Genomic DNA, 18,328 nt, shown 5'->3' with positions numbered 1-18,328 from the left:
TGTAGGTATATTACATGAGTGTTTAGGTATATTATATGAGAGTGTAGGTATATTACATGTATATGAGTGTGTAGGTATATTATATGAGTGTGTAGGTGTGTAGGTATATTATATGAGTGTGTAGGTATATTATATGTATATGAGTGTGTAGGTATATTATATGAGTGTGTAGGTGTGTAGGTATATTATATGAGTGTGTAGGTATATTACATGTATATGAGTGTGTAGGTATATTATATGAGTGTGTAGGTGTGTAGGTATATTATATGAGTGTGTAGGTATATTACATGTATATGAGTGTGTAGGTATATTACATGTATATGAGTGTGTAGGTATATTATGAGTGTGTAGGTATATTATATGAGAGTGTAGGTATATTACATGTATATGAGTGTGTAGGTATATTATATGAGAGTTTAGGTATATTACATGTATATGAGTGTGTAGGTATATTATATGAGTGTGTAGGTATATTATATGAGAGTGTAGGTATATTACATGTATATGAGTGTGTAGGTATATTATATGAGAGTGTAGGTATATTACATGTATATGAGTGTGTAGGTATATTACATGAGTGTGTAGGTATATTACATGAGTGTGTGTGTAGGTATATTACATGAGTGTGTAGGTATATTACATGTATATGAGTGTGTAGGTATAGTATATGAGTGTGTAGGTATATTACATGAGTGTGTAGGTATATTACATGAGTGTGTAGGTATATTACATGAGTGTTTAGGTATATTATATGAGAGTGTAGGTATATTACATGTATATGAGTGTGTAGGTATATTACATGTATTTGAGTGTGTAGGTATATTATATGAGTGTGTAGGTATATTATATGAGTGTGTAGGTGTGTAGGTATATTATATGAGAGTGTAGGTATATTACATGAGTGTATAGGTATATTACATGAGTGTGTAGGTATATTACATGTATATGAGTGTGTAGGTATATTACATGAGTGTGTGTGTAGGTATATTACATGAGTGTGTAGGTATATTACATGTATATGAGTGTGTAGGTATAGTATATGAGTGTGTAGGTATATTACATGAGTGTGTAGGTATATTACATGTATATGAGTGTGTAGGTATAGTATATGAGTGTGTAGGTATATTACATGAGTGTGTAGGTATATTACATGTATATGAGTGTGTAGGTATATTATATGAGTGTGTAGGTATATTACATGAGTGTGTGTGTAGGTATATTACGTGAGTGTGTAGGTATATTACATGTATATGAGTGTGTAGGTATAGTATATGAGTGTGTAGGTATATTACATGAGTGTGTAGGTATATTACATGAGTGTGTGTGTAGGTATATTACATGAGTGTGTAGGTATATTACATGTATATGAGTGTGTAGGTATAGTATATGAGTGTGTAGGTATATTACATGTATATGAGTGTGTAGGTATATTACATGAGTGTGTGTGTAGGTATATTACATGAGTGTGTAGGTATATTACATGTATATGAGTGTGTAGGTATAGTATATGTATATGAGTGTGTGTGTAGGTATATTACATGAGTGTGTAGGTATATTACATGAGTGTGTGTGTAGGTATATTACATGAGTGTGTAGGTATATTACATGTATATGAGTGTGTAGGTATAGTATATGTATATGAGTGTGTGTGTAGGTATAGTATATGTATATGAGTGTGTGTGTAGGTATATTACATGAGTGTGTAGGTATATTACATGTATATGAGTGTGTAGGTATATTACATGAGTGTGTGTGTAGGTAAATTACATGAGTGTGTAGGTATATTACATGTATATGAGTGTGTAGGTATATTACATGTATATGAGTGTGTAGGTATATTACATGAGTGTGTGTGTAGGTATATTACATGAGTGTGTAGGTATATTACATGTATATGAGTGTGTAGGTATAGTATATGAGTGTGTAGGTATATTACATGAGTGTGTAGGTATATTACATGTATATGAGTGTGTAGGTATATTATATGAGTGTGTAGGTATATTACATGTATATGAGTGTGTAGGTATATTACATGTATATGAGTGTGTAGGTATAGTATATGAGTGTGTAGGTATATTACATGAGTGTGTAGGTATATTACATGTATATGAGTGTGTAGGTATAGTATATGAGTGTGTAGGTATATTACATGAGTGTGTAGGTATATTACATGTATATGAGTGTGTAGGTATATTATATGAGTGTGTAGGTATATTACATGTATATGAGTGTGTAGGTATATTACATGTATATGAGTGTGTAGGTATAGTATATGAGTGTGTAGGTATATTACATGAGTGTGTAGGTATATTACATGAGTGTGTAGGTATATTACATGAGTGTTTAGGTATATTATATGAGAGTGTAGGTGTGTAGGTATATTATATGAGTGTGTAGGTATATTATATGAGAGTGTAGGTATATTACATGTATATGAGTGTGTAGGTATATTATATGAGTGTGTAGGTGTGTAGGTATATTATATGAGTGTGTAGGTATATTATATGAGAGTGTAGGTATATTACATGTATATGAGTCTGTAGGTATATTATATGAGTGTGTAGGTATATTATATGAGAGTGTAGGTATATTACATGTATATGAGTGTGTAGGTATATTATGAGTGTGTAGGTATATTATATGAGAGTGTAGGTATATTACATGTATATGAGTGTGTAGGTATATTACATGAGTGTGTAGGTATATTATATGAGAGTGTAGGTATATTACATGTATATGAGTGTGTAGGTATAGTATATGAGTGTGTAGGTATATTACATGAGTGTGTAGGTATATTACATGAGTGTGTAGGTATATTACATGAGTGTTTAGGTATATTATATGAGAGTGTAGGTATATTACATGTATATGAGTGTGTAGGTATATTATATGAGTGTGTAGGTGTGTAGGTATATTATATGAGTGTGTAGGTATATTATATGAGAGTGTAGGTATATTACATGTATATGAGTGTGTAGGTATATTATGAGTGTGTAGGTATATTATATGAGAGTGTAGGTATATTACATGTATATGAGTGTGTAGGTATATTATGAGTGTGTAGGTATATTATATGAGAGTGTAGGTATATTACATGTATATGAGTGTGTAGGTATATTATATGAGAGTTTAGGTATATTACATGTATATGAGTGTGTAGGTATATTATATGAGTGTGTAGGTATATTATATGAGAGTGTAGGTATATTACATGTATATGAGTGTGTAGGTATATTATATGAGAGTGTAGGTATATTACATGTATATGAGTGTGTAGGTATATTACATGAGTGTGTAGGTATATTACATGAGTGTGTGTGTAGGTATATTACATGAGTGTGTAGGTATATTACATGTATATGAGTGTGTAGGTATAGTATATGAGTGTGTAGGTATATTACATGAGTGTGTAGGTATATTACATGAGTGTGTAGGTATATTACATGAGTGTTTAGGTATATTATATGAGAGTGTAGGTATATTACATGTATATGAGTGTGTAGGTATATTACATGTATTTGAGTGTGTAGGTATATTATATGAGTGTGTAGGTGTGTAGGTATATTATATGAGAGTGTAGGTATATTACATGAGTGTGTAGGTATATTACATGAGTGTGTAGGTATATTACATGTATATGAGTGTGTAGGTATATTACATGAGTGTGTGTGTAGGTATATTACATGAGTGTGTAGGTATATTACATGTATATGAGTGTGTAGGTATAGTATATGAGTGTGTAGGTATATTACATGAGTGTGTAGGTATATTACATGTATATGAGTGTGTAGGTATAGTATATGAGTGTGTAGGTATATTACATGAGTGTGTAGGTATATTACATGTATATGAGTGTGTAGGTATATTATATGAGTGTGTAGGTATATTACATGAGTGTGTGTGTAGGTATATTACGTGAGTGTGTAGGTATATTACATGTATATGAGTGTGTAGGTATAGTATATGAGTGTGTAGGTATATTACATGAGTGTGTAGGTATATTACATGAGTGTGTGTGTAGGTATATTACATGAGTGTGTAGGTATATTACATGTATATGAGTGTGTAGGTATAGTATATGAGTGTGTAGGTATATTACATGTATATGAGTGTGTAGGTATATTACATGAGTGTGTGTGTAGGTATATTACATGAGTGTGTAGGTATATTACATGTATATGAGTGTGTAGGTATAGTATATGTATATGAGTGTGTGTGTAGGTATATTACATGAGTGTGTAGGTATATTACATGAGTGTGTGTGTAGGTATATTACATGAGTGTTTAGGTATATTACATGTATATGAGTGTGTAGGTATAGTATATGTATATGAGTGTGTGTGTAGGTATAGTATATGTATATGAGTGTGTGTGTAGGTATATTACATGAGTGTGTAGGTATATTACATGTATATGAGTGTGTAGGTATATTACATGAGTGTGTGTGTAGGTAAATTACATGAGTGTGTAGGTATATTACATGTATATGAGTGTGTAGGTATATTACATGTATATGAGTGTGTAGGTATAGTATATGTATATGAGTGTGTGTGTAGGTATAGTATATGTATATGAGTGTGTGTGTAGGTATATTACATGAGTGTGTAGGTATATTACATGTATATGAGTGTGTAGGTATATTACATGAGTGTGTGTGTAGGTAAATTACATGAGTGTGTAGGTATATTACATGTATATGAGTGTGTAGGTATATTACATGTATATGAGTGTGTAGGTATATTACATGAGTGTGTGTGTAGGTATATTACATGAGTGTGTAGGTATATTACATGTATATGAGTGTGTAGGTATAGTATATGTATATGAGTGTGTGTGTAGGTATAGTATATGTATATGAGTGTGTGTGTAGGTATATTACATGAGTGTGTAGGTATATTACATGTATATGAGTGTGTAGGTATATTACATGAGTGTGTGTGTAGGTAAATTACATGAGTGTGTAGGTATATTACATGTATATGAGTGTGTAGGTATATTACATGTATATGAGTGTGTAGGTATATTACATGAGTGTGTGTGTAGGTATATTACATGAGTGTGTAGGTATATTACATGTATATGAGTGTGTAGGTATAGTATATGAGTGTGTAGGTATATTACATGAGTGTGTAGGTATATTACATGTATATGAGTGTGTAGGTATAGTATATGAGTGTGTAGGTATATTACATGAGTGTGTAGGTATATTACATGAGTGTGTAGGTATATTACATGAGTGTTTAGGTATATTATATGAGAGTGTAGGTGTGTAGGTATATTATATGAGTGTGTAGGTATATTATATGAGAGTGTAGGTATATTACATGTATATGAGTGTGTAGGTATATTATATGAGTGTGTAGGTGTGTAGGTATATTATATGAGTGTGTAGGTATATTATATGAGAGTGTAGGTATATTACATGTATATGAGTGTGTAGGTATATTATATGAGTGTGTAGGTGTGTAGGTATATTATATGAGTGTGTAGGTATATTATATGAGAGTGTAGGTATATTACATGTATATGAGTCTGTAGGTATATTATATGAGTGTGTAGGTATATTATATGAGAGTGTAGGTATATTACATGTATATGAGTGTGTAGGTATATTATGAGTGTGTAGGTATATTATATGAGAGTGTAGGTATATTACATGTATATGAGTGTGTAGGTATATTACATGAGTGTGTAGGTATATTATATGAGAGTGTAGGTATATTACATGTATATGAGTGTGTAGGTATATTATATGAGTGTGTAGGTATATTATATGAGAGTGTAGGTATATTACATGTATATGAGTGTGTAGGTATATTACATGAGTGTGTAGGTATATTACATGAGTGTGTAGGTATATTACATGAGTGTGTAGGTATATTACATGAGTGTGTAGGTATATTACATGTATATGAGTGTGTAGGTATATTACATGTATATGAGTGTGTAGGTATATTACATGAGTGTGTAGGTATATTACATGAGTGTGTAAGTATATTACATGAGTGTGTAGGTATATTATATGAGTGTGTAGGTATATTATATGAGAGTGTAGGTATATTACATGTATATGAGTGTGTAGGTATATTATATGAGTGTGTAGGTATATTATATGAGAGTGTAGGTATATTACATCTATATGAGTGTGTAGGTATATTATATGAGTGTGTAGGTATATCATATGAGTGTAGGTATATTACATGTATATGAGTGTGTAGGTATATTACATGAGTGTGTAGGTATATTACATGAGTGTGTGTGTGTAGGTATATTACATGAGTGTGTAGGTATAGTATATGAGTGTGTAGGTATATTACATGAGTGTGTAGGTATATTACATGAGTGTTTAGGTATATTATATGAGAGTGTAGGTATATTACATGTATATGAGTGTGTAGGTATATTACATGTATTTGAGTGTGTAGGTATATTATATGAGTGTGTAGGTATATTATATGAGTGTGTAGGTGTGTAGGTATATTATATGAGAGTGTAGGTATATTACATGAGTGTATAGGTATATTACATGAGTGTGTAGGTATATTACATGTATATGAGTGTGTAGGTATATTACATGAGTGTGTGTGTAGGTATATTACATGAGTGTGTAGGTATATTACATGTATATGAGTGTGTAGGTATAGTATATGAGTGTGTAGGTATATTACATGAGTGTGTAGGTATATTACATGTATATGAGTGTGTAGGTATAGTATATGAGTGTGTAGGTATATTACATGAGTGTGTAGGTATATTACATGTATATGAGTGTGTAGGTATATTATATGAGTGTGTAGGTATATTACATGAGTGTGTGTGTAGGTATATTACGTGAGTGTGTAGGTATATTACATGTATATGAGTGTGTAGGTATAGTATATGAGTGTGTAGGTATATTACATGAGTGTGTAGGTATATTACATGAGTGTGTGTGTAGGTATATTACATGAGTGTGTAGGTATATTACATGTATATGAGTGTGTAGGTATAGTATATGAGTGTGTAGGTATATTACATGTATATGAGTGTGTAGGTATATTACATGAGTGTGTGTGTAGGTATATTACATGAGTGTGTAGGTATATTACATGTATATGAGTGTGTAGGTATAGTATATGTATATGAGTGTGTGTGTAGGTATATTACATGAGTGTGTAGGTATATTACATGAGTGTGTGTGTAGGTATATTACATGAGTGTGTAGGTATATTACATGTATATGAGTGTGTAGGTATAGTATATGTATATGAGTGTGTGTGTAGGTATAGTATATGTATATGAGTGTGTGTGTAGGTATATTACATGAGTGTGTAGGTATATTACATGTATATGAGTGTGTAGGTATATTACATGAGTGTGTGTGTAGGTAAATTACATGAGTGTGTAGGTATATTACATGTATATGAGTGTGTAGGTATATTACATGTATATGAGTGTGTAGGTATATTACATGAGTGTGTGTGTAGGTATATTACATGAGTGTGTAGGTATATTACATGTATATGAGTGTGTAGGTATAGTATATGAGTGTGTAGGTATATTACATGAGTGTGTAGGTATATTACATGTATATGAGTGTGTAGGTATAGTATATGAGTGTGTAGGTATATTACATGAGTGTGTAGGTATATTACATGAGTGTGTAGGTATATTACATGAGTGTTTAGGTATATTATATGAGAGTGTAGGTGTGTAGGTATATTATATGAGTGTGTAGGTATATTATATGAGAGTGTAGGTATATTACATGTATATGAGTGTGTAGGTATATTATATGAGTGTGTAGGTGTGTAGGTATATTATATGAGTGTGTAGGTATATTATATGAGAGTGTAGGTATATTACATGTATATGAGTCTGTAGGTATATTATATGAGTGTGTAGGTATATTATATGAGAGTGTAGGTATATTACATGTATATGAGTGTGTAGGTATATTATGAGTGTGTAGGTATATTATATGAGAGTGTAGGTATATTACATGTATATGAGTGTGTAGGTATATTACATGAGTGTGTAGGTATATTATATGAGAGTGTAGGTATATTACATGTATATGAGTGTGTAGGTATAGTATATGAGTGTGTAGGTATATTACATGAGTGTGTAGGTATATTACATGAGTGTGTAGGTATATTACATGAGTGTTTAGGTATATTATATGAGAGTGTAGGTATATTACATGTATATGAGTGTGTAGGTATATTATATGAGTGTGTAGGTGTGTAGGTATATTATATGAGTGTGTAGGTATATTATATGAGAGTGTAGGTATATTACATGTATATGAGTGTGTAGGTATATTATGAGTGTGTAGGTATATTATATGAGAGTGTAGGTATATTACATGTATATGAGTGTGTAGGTATATTATGAGTGTGTAGGTATATTATATGAGAGTGTAGGTATATTACATGTATATGAGTGTGTAGGTATATTATATGAGAGTTTAGGTATATTACATGTATATGAGTGTGTAGGTATATTATATGAGTGTGTAGGTATATTATATGAGAGTGTAGGTATATTACATGTATATGAGTGTGTAGGTATATTATATGAGAGTGTAGGTATATTACATGTATATGAGTGTGTAGGTATATTACATGAGTGTGTAGGTATATTACATGAGTGTGTGTGTAGGTATATTACATGAGTGTGTAGGTATATTACATGTATATGAGTGTGTAGGTATAGTATATGAGTGTGTAGGTATATTACATGAGTGTGTAGGTATATTACATGAGTGTGTAGGTATATTACATGAGTGTTTAGGTATATTATATGAGAGTGTAGGTATATTACATGTATATGAGTGTGTAGGTATATTACATGTATTTGAGTGTGTAGGTATATTATATGAGTGTGTAGGTGTGTAGGTATATTATATGAGAGTGTAGGTATATTACATGAGTGTGTAGGTATATTACATGAGTGTGTAGGTATATTACATGTATATGAGTGTGTAGGTATATTACATGAGTGTGTGTGTAGGTATATTACATGAGTGTGTAGGTATATTACATGTATATGAGTGTGTAGGTATAGTATATGAGTGTGTAGGTATATTACATGAGTGTGTAGGTATATTACATGTATATGAGTGTGTAGGTATAGTATATGAGTGTGTAGGTATATTACATGAGTGTGTAGGTATATTACATGTATATGAGTGTGTAGGTATATTATATGAGTGTGTAGGTATATTACATGAGTGTGTGTGTAGGTATATTACGTGAGTGTGTAGGTATATTACATGTATATGAGTGTGTAGGTATAGTATATGAGTGTGTAGGTATATTACATGAGTGTGTAGGTATATTACATGAGTGTGTGTGTAGGTATATTACATGAGTGTGTAGGTATATTACATGTATATGAGTGTGTAGGTATAGTATATGAGTGTGTAGGTATATTACATGTATATGAGTGTGTAGGTATATTACATGAGTGTGTGTGTAGGTATATTACATGAGTGTGTAGGTATATTACATGTATATGAGTGTGTAGGTATAGTATATGTATATGAGTGTGTGTGTAGGTATATTACATGAGTGTGTAGGTATATTACATGAGTGTGTGTGTAGGTATATTACATGAGTGTTTAGGTATATTACATGTATATGAGTGTGTAGGTATAGTATATGTATATGAGTGTGTGTGTAGGTATAGTATATGTATATGAGTGTGTGTGTAGGTATATTACATGAGTGTGTAGGTATATTACATGTATATGAGTGTGTAGGTATATTACATGAGTGTGTGTGTAGGTAAATTACATGAGTGTGTAGGTATATTACATGTATATGAGTGTGTAGGTATATTACATGTATATGAGTGTGTAGGTATAGTATATGTATATGAGTGTGTGTGTAGGTATAGTATATGTATATGAGTGTGTGTGTAGGTATATTACATGAGTGTGTAGGTATATTACATGTATATGAGTGTGTAGGTATATTACATGAGTGTGTGTGTAGGTAAATTACATGAGTGTGTAGGTATATTACATGTATATGAGTGTGTAGGTATATTACATGTATATGAGTGTGTAGGTATATTACATGAGTGTGTGTGTAGGTATATTACATGAGTGTGTAGGTATATTACATGTATATGAGTGTGTAGGTATAGTATATGTATATGAGTGTGTGTGTAGGTATAGTATATGTATATGAGTGTGTGTGTAGGTATATTACATGAGTGTGTAGGTATATTACATGTATATGAGTGTGTAGGTATATTACATGAGTGTGTGTGTAGGTAAATTACATGAGTGTGTAGGTATATTACATGTATATGAGTGTGTAGGTATATTACATGTATATGAGTGTGTAGGTATATTACATGAGTGTGTGTGTAGGTATATTACATGAGTGTGTAGGTATATTACATGTATATGAGTGTGTAGGTATAGTATATGAGTGTGTAGGTATATTACATGAGTGTGTAGGTATATTACATGTATATGAGTGTGTAGGTATAGTATATGAGTGTGTAGGTATATTACATGAGTGTGTAGGTATATTACATGAGTGTGTAGGTATATTACATGAGTGTTTAGGTATATTATATGAGAGTGTAGGTGTGTAGGTATATTATATGAGTGTGTAGGTATATTATATGAGAGTGTAGGTATATTACATGTATATGAGTGTGTAGGTATATTATATGAGTGTGTAGGTGTGTAGGTATATTATATGAGTGTGTAGGTATATTATATGAGAGTGTAGGTATATTACATGTATATGAGTGTGTAGGTATATTATATGAGTGTGTAGGTGTGTAGGTATATTATATGAGTGTGTAGGTATATTATATGAGAGTGTAGGTATATTACATGTATATGAGTCTGTAGGTATATTATATGAGTGTGTAGGTATATTATATGAGAGTGTAGGTATATTACATGTATATGAGTGTGTAGGTATATTATGAGTGTGTAGGTATATTATATGAGAGTGTAGGTATATTACATGTATATGAGTGTGTAGGTATATTACATGAGTGTGTAGGTATATTATATGAGAGTGTAGGTATATTACATGTATATGAGTGTGTAGGTATATTATATGAGTGTGTAGGTATATTATATGAGAGTGTAGGTATATTACATGTATATGAGTGTGTAGGTATATTACATGAGTGTGTAGGTATATTACATGAGTGTGTAGGTATATTACATGAGTGTGTAGGTATATTACATGAGTGTGTAGGTATATTACATGTATATGAGTGTGTAGGTATATTACATGTATATGAGTGTGTAGGTATATTACATGAGTGTGTAGGTATATTACATGAGTGTGTAAGTATATTACATGAGTGTGTAGGTATATTATATGAGTGTGTAGGTATATTATATGAGAGTGTAGGTATATTACATGTATATGAGTGTGTAGGTATATTATATGAGTGTGTAGGTATATTATATGAGAGTGTAGGTATATTACATCTATATGAGTGTGTAGGTATATTATATGAGTGTGTAGGTATATCATATGAGTGTAGGTATATTACATGTATATGAGTGTGTAGGTATATTACATGAGTGTGTAGGTATATTACATGAGTGTGTGTGTGTAGGTATATTACATGAGTGTGTAGGTATAGTATATGAGTGTGTAGGTATATTACATGAGTGTGTAGGTATATTACATGAGTGTTTAGGTATATTATATGAGAGTGTAGGTATATTACATGTATATGAGTGTGTAGGTATATTACATGTATTTGAGTGTGTAGGTATATTATATGAGTGTGTAGGTATATTATATGAGTGTGTAGGTGTGTAGGTATATTATATGAGAGTCTAGGTATATTACATGTATATGAGTGTGTAGGTATATTATATGAGTGTGTAGGTATATTATATGAGAGTGTAGGTATATTATATGAGAGTGTAGGTATATTACATGTATATGAGTGTGTAGGTATATTATATGAGTGTGTAGGTATATTATATGAGTGTGTAGGTGTGTAGGTATATTATATGAGTGTGTAGGTATATTACATGAGTGTGTAGGTATATTATATGAGTGTGTAGGTATATTATATGAGAGTGTAGGTATATTACATGTATATGAGTGTGTAGGTATATTATATGAGTGTGTAGGTATATTATATGAGAGTGTAGGTATATTACATGTATATGAGTGTATAGGTATATTACATGAGTGTGTAGGTATATTACATGAGTGTGTGTGTAGGTATATTACATGAGTGTGTAGGTATATTACATGTATATGAGTGTGTAGGTATAGTATATGAGTGTGTAGGTATATTATATGAGTGTGTAGGTATATTACATGAGTGTGTAGGTATATTACATGAGTGTTTAGGTATATTATATGAGAGTGTAGGTATATTACATGTATATGAGTGTGTAGGTATATTACATGTATATGAGTGTGTAGGTATATTATATGAGTGTGTAGGTATATTATATGAGTGTGTAGGTGTGTAGGTATATTATATGAGTGTGTAGTTATATTATATGAGAGTGTAGGTATATTACATGTATATGAGTGTGTAGGTATATTATATGAGTGTGTAGGTATATTATATGAGAGTGTAGGTATATTATATGAGAGTGTAGGTATATTACATGTATATGAGTGTGTAGGTATATTATATGAGTGTGTAGGTATATTATGAGTGTGTAGGTGTGTAGGTATATTATATGAGTGTGTAGGTATATTACATGTATATGAGTGTGTAGGTATATTATATGAGTGTGTAGGTATATTATATGAGAGTGTAGGTATATTACATGTATATGAGTGTGTAGGTATATTACATGTATATGAGTGTGTAGGTATATTATATGAGTGTGTAGGTATATTACATGAGTGTGTAGGTATATTACATGAGTGTGTAGGTATATTACATGAGTGTGTAGGTATATTATGAGTGTTTAGGTATATTATATGAGAGTGTAGGTATATTACATGTATATGAGTGTGTAGGTATATTACATGTATATGAGTGTGTAGGTATATTACATGTATATGAGTGTGTAGGTATATTACATGAGTGTGTAGGTATATTATATGAGAGTGTAGGTATATTACATGAGTGTGTAGGTATATTACATGAGAGTGTAGGTATATTATATGAGTGTGTAGGTATATTACATGAGAGTGTAGGTATATTATATGAGAGTGTAGGTATATTACATGAGTGTGTAGGTATATTACATGAGAGTGTAAGTATATTACATGAGTGTGTAGGTATATTATATGAGAGTGTAGGTATATTACATGAGTGTGTAGGTATATTACATGAGTGTGTAGGTATATTATATGAGTGTGTAGGTATATTACATGAGTGTGTAGGTATATTATATGAGAGTGTAGGTATATTACATGAGTGTGTAGGTATATTACATGAGAGTGTAGGTATATTACATGAGAGTGTAGGTATATTATGAGAGTGTAGGTATATTATATGAGTGTGTAGGTATATTACATGAGTGTGTAGGTATATTACATGAGTGTATAGGTATATTACATGAGAGTGTAGGTATATTACATGTATATGAGTGTGTAGGTATATTATATGAGTGTGTAGGTATATTATGAGTGTGTAGGTGTGTAGGTATATTATATGAGTGTGTAGGTATATTATATGAGAGTGTAGGTATATTACATGTATATGAGTGTGTAGGTATATTATATGAGTGTGTAGGTATATTATATGAGAGTGTAGGTATATTATATGAGAGTGTAGGTATATTACATGAGTGTGTAGGTATATTACATGAGTGTGTAGGTATATTACATGAGAGTGTAGGTATATTATATGAGTGTGTAGGTATATTATATGAGAGTGTAGGTATATTATATGAGAGTGTAGGTATATATATTACATGAGTGTGTAGGTATATTACATGAGTGTGTAGGTATATTACATGTATATGAGTGTGTAGGTATATTACATGAGAGTATAGGTATATTATATGAGAGTGTAGGTATATTATATGAGTGTGTAGGTATATTATATGAGTGTGTAGGTATATTATATGAGAGTGTAGGTATATTATATGAGAGTGTAGGTATATTACATGTATATGAGTGTGTAGGTATATTACATGTATATGAGTGTGTAGGTATATTACATGAGTGTGTAGGTATATTATATGAGAGTGTAGGTATATTATATGAGAGTGTAGGTATATTACATGTATATGAGTGTGTAGGTATATTACATGAGTGTGTAGGTATATTATGAGAGTGTAGGTATATTACATGTATATGAGTGTGTAGGTATATTACATGAGTGTGTAGGTATATTATATGAGAGTGTAGGTATATTACATGAGTGTGTAGGTATATTATATGAGTGTGTAGGTATATTATATGAGAGTGTAGGTATATTACATGTATATGAGTGTGTAGGTATATTACATGAGTGTGTAGGTATATTATGAGTGTGTAGGTGTGTAGGTATATTATATGAGTGTGTAGGTATATTACATGTATATGAGTGTGTAGGTATATTATATGAGTGTGTAGGTATATTATATGAGAGTGTAGGTATATTACATGTATATGAGTGTGTAGGTATATTACATGAGAGTGTAGGTATATTACATGTATATGAGAGTGTAGGTATATTACATGTATATGAGAGTGTAGGTATATTACATGAGTGTGTAGGTATATTATATGAGAGTGTAGGTATATTACATGTATATGAGAGTGTAGGTATATTACATGAGAGTGTAGGTATATTACATGAGTGTGTAGGTATATTACATGAGTGTGTAGGTATATTACATGTATATGAATGTAGGTATATTACATGGGTGTGTAGGTATATTACATGTATATGAGTGTGTAGGTATATTATATGAGTGTGTATGTATATTACATGAGTGTGTAGGTATATTACATGAGTGTGTATGTATATTACATGTATATGAGTGTGTAGGTATATTACATGTATATGAGAGTGTAGGTATATTACATGAGTGTGTAGGTATATTACATGAGTGTGTAGGTATATTACATGTATATGAGTGTAGGTATATTACATGGGTGTGTAGGTATATTACATGTATATGAGAGTGTAGGTATATTACATGTATATGAGTGTGTAGGTATATTACATGAGTGTGTAGGTATATTACATGTATATGAGAGTGTAGGTATATTACATGAGAGTGTAGGTATATTACATGTATATGAGTGTGTAGGTATATTACATGAGTGTGTAGGTATATTACATGTATATGAGTGTGTAGGTATATTACGAGTGTGTAGGTATATTACATGAGTGTGTAGGTATATTACATGAGAGTGTAGGTATATTACATGTATATGAGTGTGTAGGTATATTATATGAGTGTGTAGGTATATTACATGTATATGAGTGTGTCGGTATATTACATGAGTGTGTAGGTATATTACATGTATATGAGTGTGTAGGTATATTATGAGTGTGTAGGTATATTATATGAGAGTGTAGGTATATTACATGTATTTGAGTGTGTAGGTATATTACATGTATATGAGTGTGTAGGTATATTACATGAGTGTGTAGGTATATTATGAGTGTGTAGGTATATTATATGAGAGTGTAGGTATATTACATGTATTTGAGTGTGTAGGTATATTATATGAGTGTGTAGGTATATTATATGAGTGTGTGTGTTTCAGCTTGTCCTGGTGGATACGCCTTCTGCTAGTCTGCTCGGTGATTTATCTTTGCGAGCTTCTTTCAGGTACCTGATGGTACGGAGGAACACCAACAGAAACTCCTTTGTCAGGAGGGCTCTGATTCAGGATCACGCTGTACTGAGATAATGAAGGGCGGACCTGTTGGAGATGCAGACCAAGGCCATGGTGTGGATAAATGCTGCACTCACATCGTTTGATCGCTGGCCGTTTCCCAGTGCGTACTTGCCATCGCTCTCCAGGAAGCGGATCTTCACGTTGTAAACCTTCTTGTCATGAAACACGGCCAACACCAACGGCTCACTGTCGCTGCTGATGGAGCAGTCTCGCACCAAAAAGGCCCCGTCCTTTAGGCGGGTCATGAAACGACAAAAAGGAGGCGGGTTAACCTTCAGACATGTTCACGTCATCGCTCATGTTGTGATGAAAACAGATTACCTTATTGACCAGGTGTAAGGCGTGCTCAGCATCTGCACGGGTACAAGGCCCCACATACCAGTCTTCTTCTTCTTCTTCTTCACAGTATGTCTGCCACACATCACAGAGTTTAGTGCACCACAAAAACCTGCAGAGCCGCAAGCTAAAGCAGCATGCTAACCTGCAGAGCCGCGAGCTAAAGCAGCATGCTAACCTGCAGAGCCGCGAGCTAAAGCAGCATGCTAACCTGCAGAGCTGCGAGCTAAAGCAGCATGCTAACCTGCAGATTACCATAACGTTTCTACGAACAGCCCCGAGCTACAGCAACATGCTAACCTGCAGAGTCGCGAGCTAAAGCGGCATGCTAACCTGCAGAGCCATGAGCTAAGCGGCATGCTAACCTGCAGAGTCGCAAGCTAAAGCGGCATGCTAACCTGCAGAGTCACGAGCCAAAGCGGCATGCTAACCTGCAGAGCCGTGAGCTAAAGCGGCATGCTAACCTGCAGAGCCGTGCGCTAAAGCGGCATGCTAACCTGCAGATTACCTTAACGCTTCTATGAACAGCCCCGAGCTAAAGCGGCATGCTAACTTGCAGATTACCGTAACGCTTCTATGAACAGCCCCGAGCTAAAGCGGCACGCTAACCTGCAGAGCCCCGAGCTAAAGCAACATGCTAACCTGCAGAGCCACGAGCTAAAGTGGCATGCTAACCTGCAGATTACCGTAACGTTTCTACGAACAGCCCCGAGCTACAGCAACATGCTAACCTGCAGAGTCGCGAGCTAAAGCGGCATGCTAACCTGCAGAGCCATGAGCTAAGCGGCATGCTAACCTGCAGAGTCGCGAGCTAAAGCGGCATGCTAACCTGCAGAGTCGCGAGCCAAAGCAGCATGCTAACCTGCAGAGCCGTGAGCTAAAGCGGCATGCTAACCTGCAGAGCCGTGCGCTAAGCGGCATGCTAACCTGCAGAGTCGCAAGCTAAAGCGGCATGCTAACCTGCAGAGTCGCGAGCCAAAGCAGCATGCTAACCTGCAGAGCCGTGAGCTAAAGCGGCATGCTAACCTGCAGAGCCGTGAGCTAAAGCGGCATGCTAACCTGCAGATTACCGTAACGCTTCTATGAACAGCCCCGAGCTAAAGCGGCATGCTAACTTGCAGATTATCGGAACGCTTCTATGAACAGCCCCGAGCTAAAGCGGCATGCTAACCTGCAGAGCCCCGAGCTAAAGCAACATGCTAACCTGCAGAGCCACGAGCTAAAGCGGCATGCTAACCTGCAGATTACCGTAACGTTTCTACGAACAGCCCCGAGCTACAGCAACATGCTAACCTGCAGAGTCGCGAGCTAAAGCGGCATGCTAACCTGCAGAGCCATGAGGTAAGCGGCATGCTAACCTGCAGAGTCGCGAGCTAAAGCGGCATGCTAACCTGCAGAGTCGCGAGCCAAAGCAGCATGCTAACCTGCAGAGCCGTGAGCTAAAGCGGCATGCTAACCTGCAGAGCCGTGCGCTAAAGAGGCATGCTAACCTGCAGATTACCGTAACGCTTCTATGAACAGCCCCGAGCTAAAGCGGCATGCTAACCTGGAGATTACCGTAACGCTTCTATGAACAGCCCCGAGCTAAAGCGGCATGCTAACCTGCAGAGCCCCGAGCTAAAGCAACATGCTAACTTGCAGAGCCACGAGCTAAAGCGGCATGCTAACCTGCAGATTACCGTAACGTTTCTACGAACAGCCCCGAGCTACAGCAACATGCTAACCTGCAGAGTCGCGAGCTAAAGCGGCATGCTAACCTGCAGAGCCCCGAGCTAAAGCGACATGCTAACCTGCAGATTACCGTAACGCTTCTATTACATGCTAACCTGCAGATTACCGTAACGCTTCTATTAACAGCCCTGAGCTAAAGCGGCATGCTAACCTGCAGATTACCGTAACGCTTCTATTACATGCTAACCTGCAGATTACCGTAACGCTTCTATTACATGCTAACCTGCAGATTACCGTAACGCTTCTATTAACAGCCCTGAGCTAAAGCGGCATGCTAACCTGCAGATTACCGTAACGCTTCTATTAACAGCCCCGAGCTAAAGCGGCATGCTAACCTGCAGATTACCGTAACGCTTCTATGAACAGCCCCACAGACCGGTTAGCTTGTGCTAGCGTGCGTTAGCTTGCAGTGTAGGTACAAGCAGTAAACGTAAACAGTAAACTCCTGCAGTGGGCGGGGCTTC

The 18,328-nt window shown here is 34.3% G+C and overlaps 1 protein-coding gene across 1 annotated transcript in view; it reads right to left on the bottom strand.

Moving 5' to 3' along the window:
- The window catches only part of LOC132981581 (cytokine-dependent hematopoietic cell linker), a 36,167-nt gene that overhangs the window by 4,117 nt on the left and 13,722 nt on the right, over positions 1 to 18,328 (bottom strand). Inside the window, exons 14-15 of the mRNA XM_061047519.1 lie at positions 16,119 to 16,208; positions 15,872 to 16,027 (exon numbers count right to left, since the gene is read on the bottom strand). Coding sequence (XP_060903502.1) covers positions 15,872 to 16,027; positions 16,119 to 16,208 — 246 coding nt within the window. The remainder of the gene's footprint in view (positions 1 to 15,871; positions 16,028 to 16,118; positions 16,209 to 18,328) is intronic.

Source organism: Labrus mixtus, chromosome 10 (assembly GCF_963584025.1).
Source record: "Labrus mixtus chromosome 10, fLabMix1.1, whole genome shotgun sequence".
Classification (NCBI taxonomy): domain Eukaryota; kingdom Metazoa; phylum Chordata; class Actinopteri; order Labriformes; family Labridae; genus Labrus; species Labrus mixtus.
This window is presented reverse-complemented; position numbering and strand designations above follow the sequence as displayed.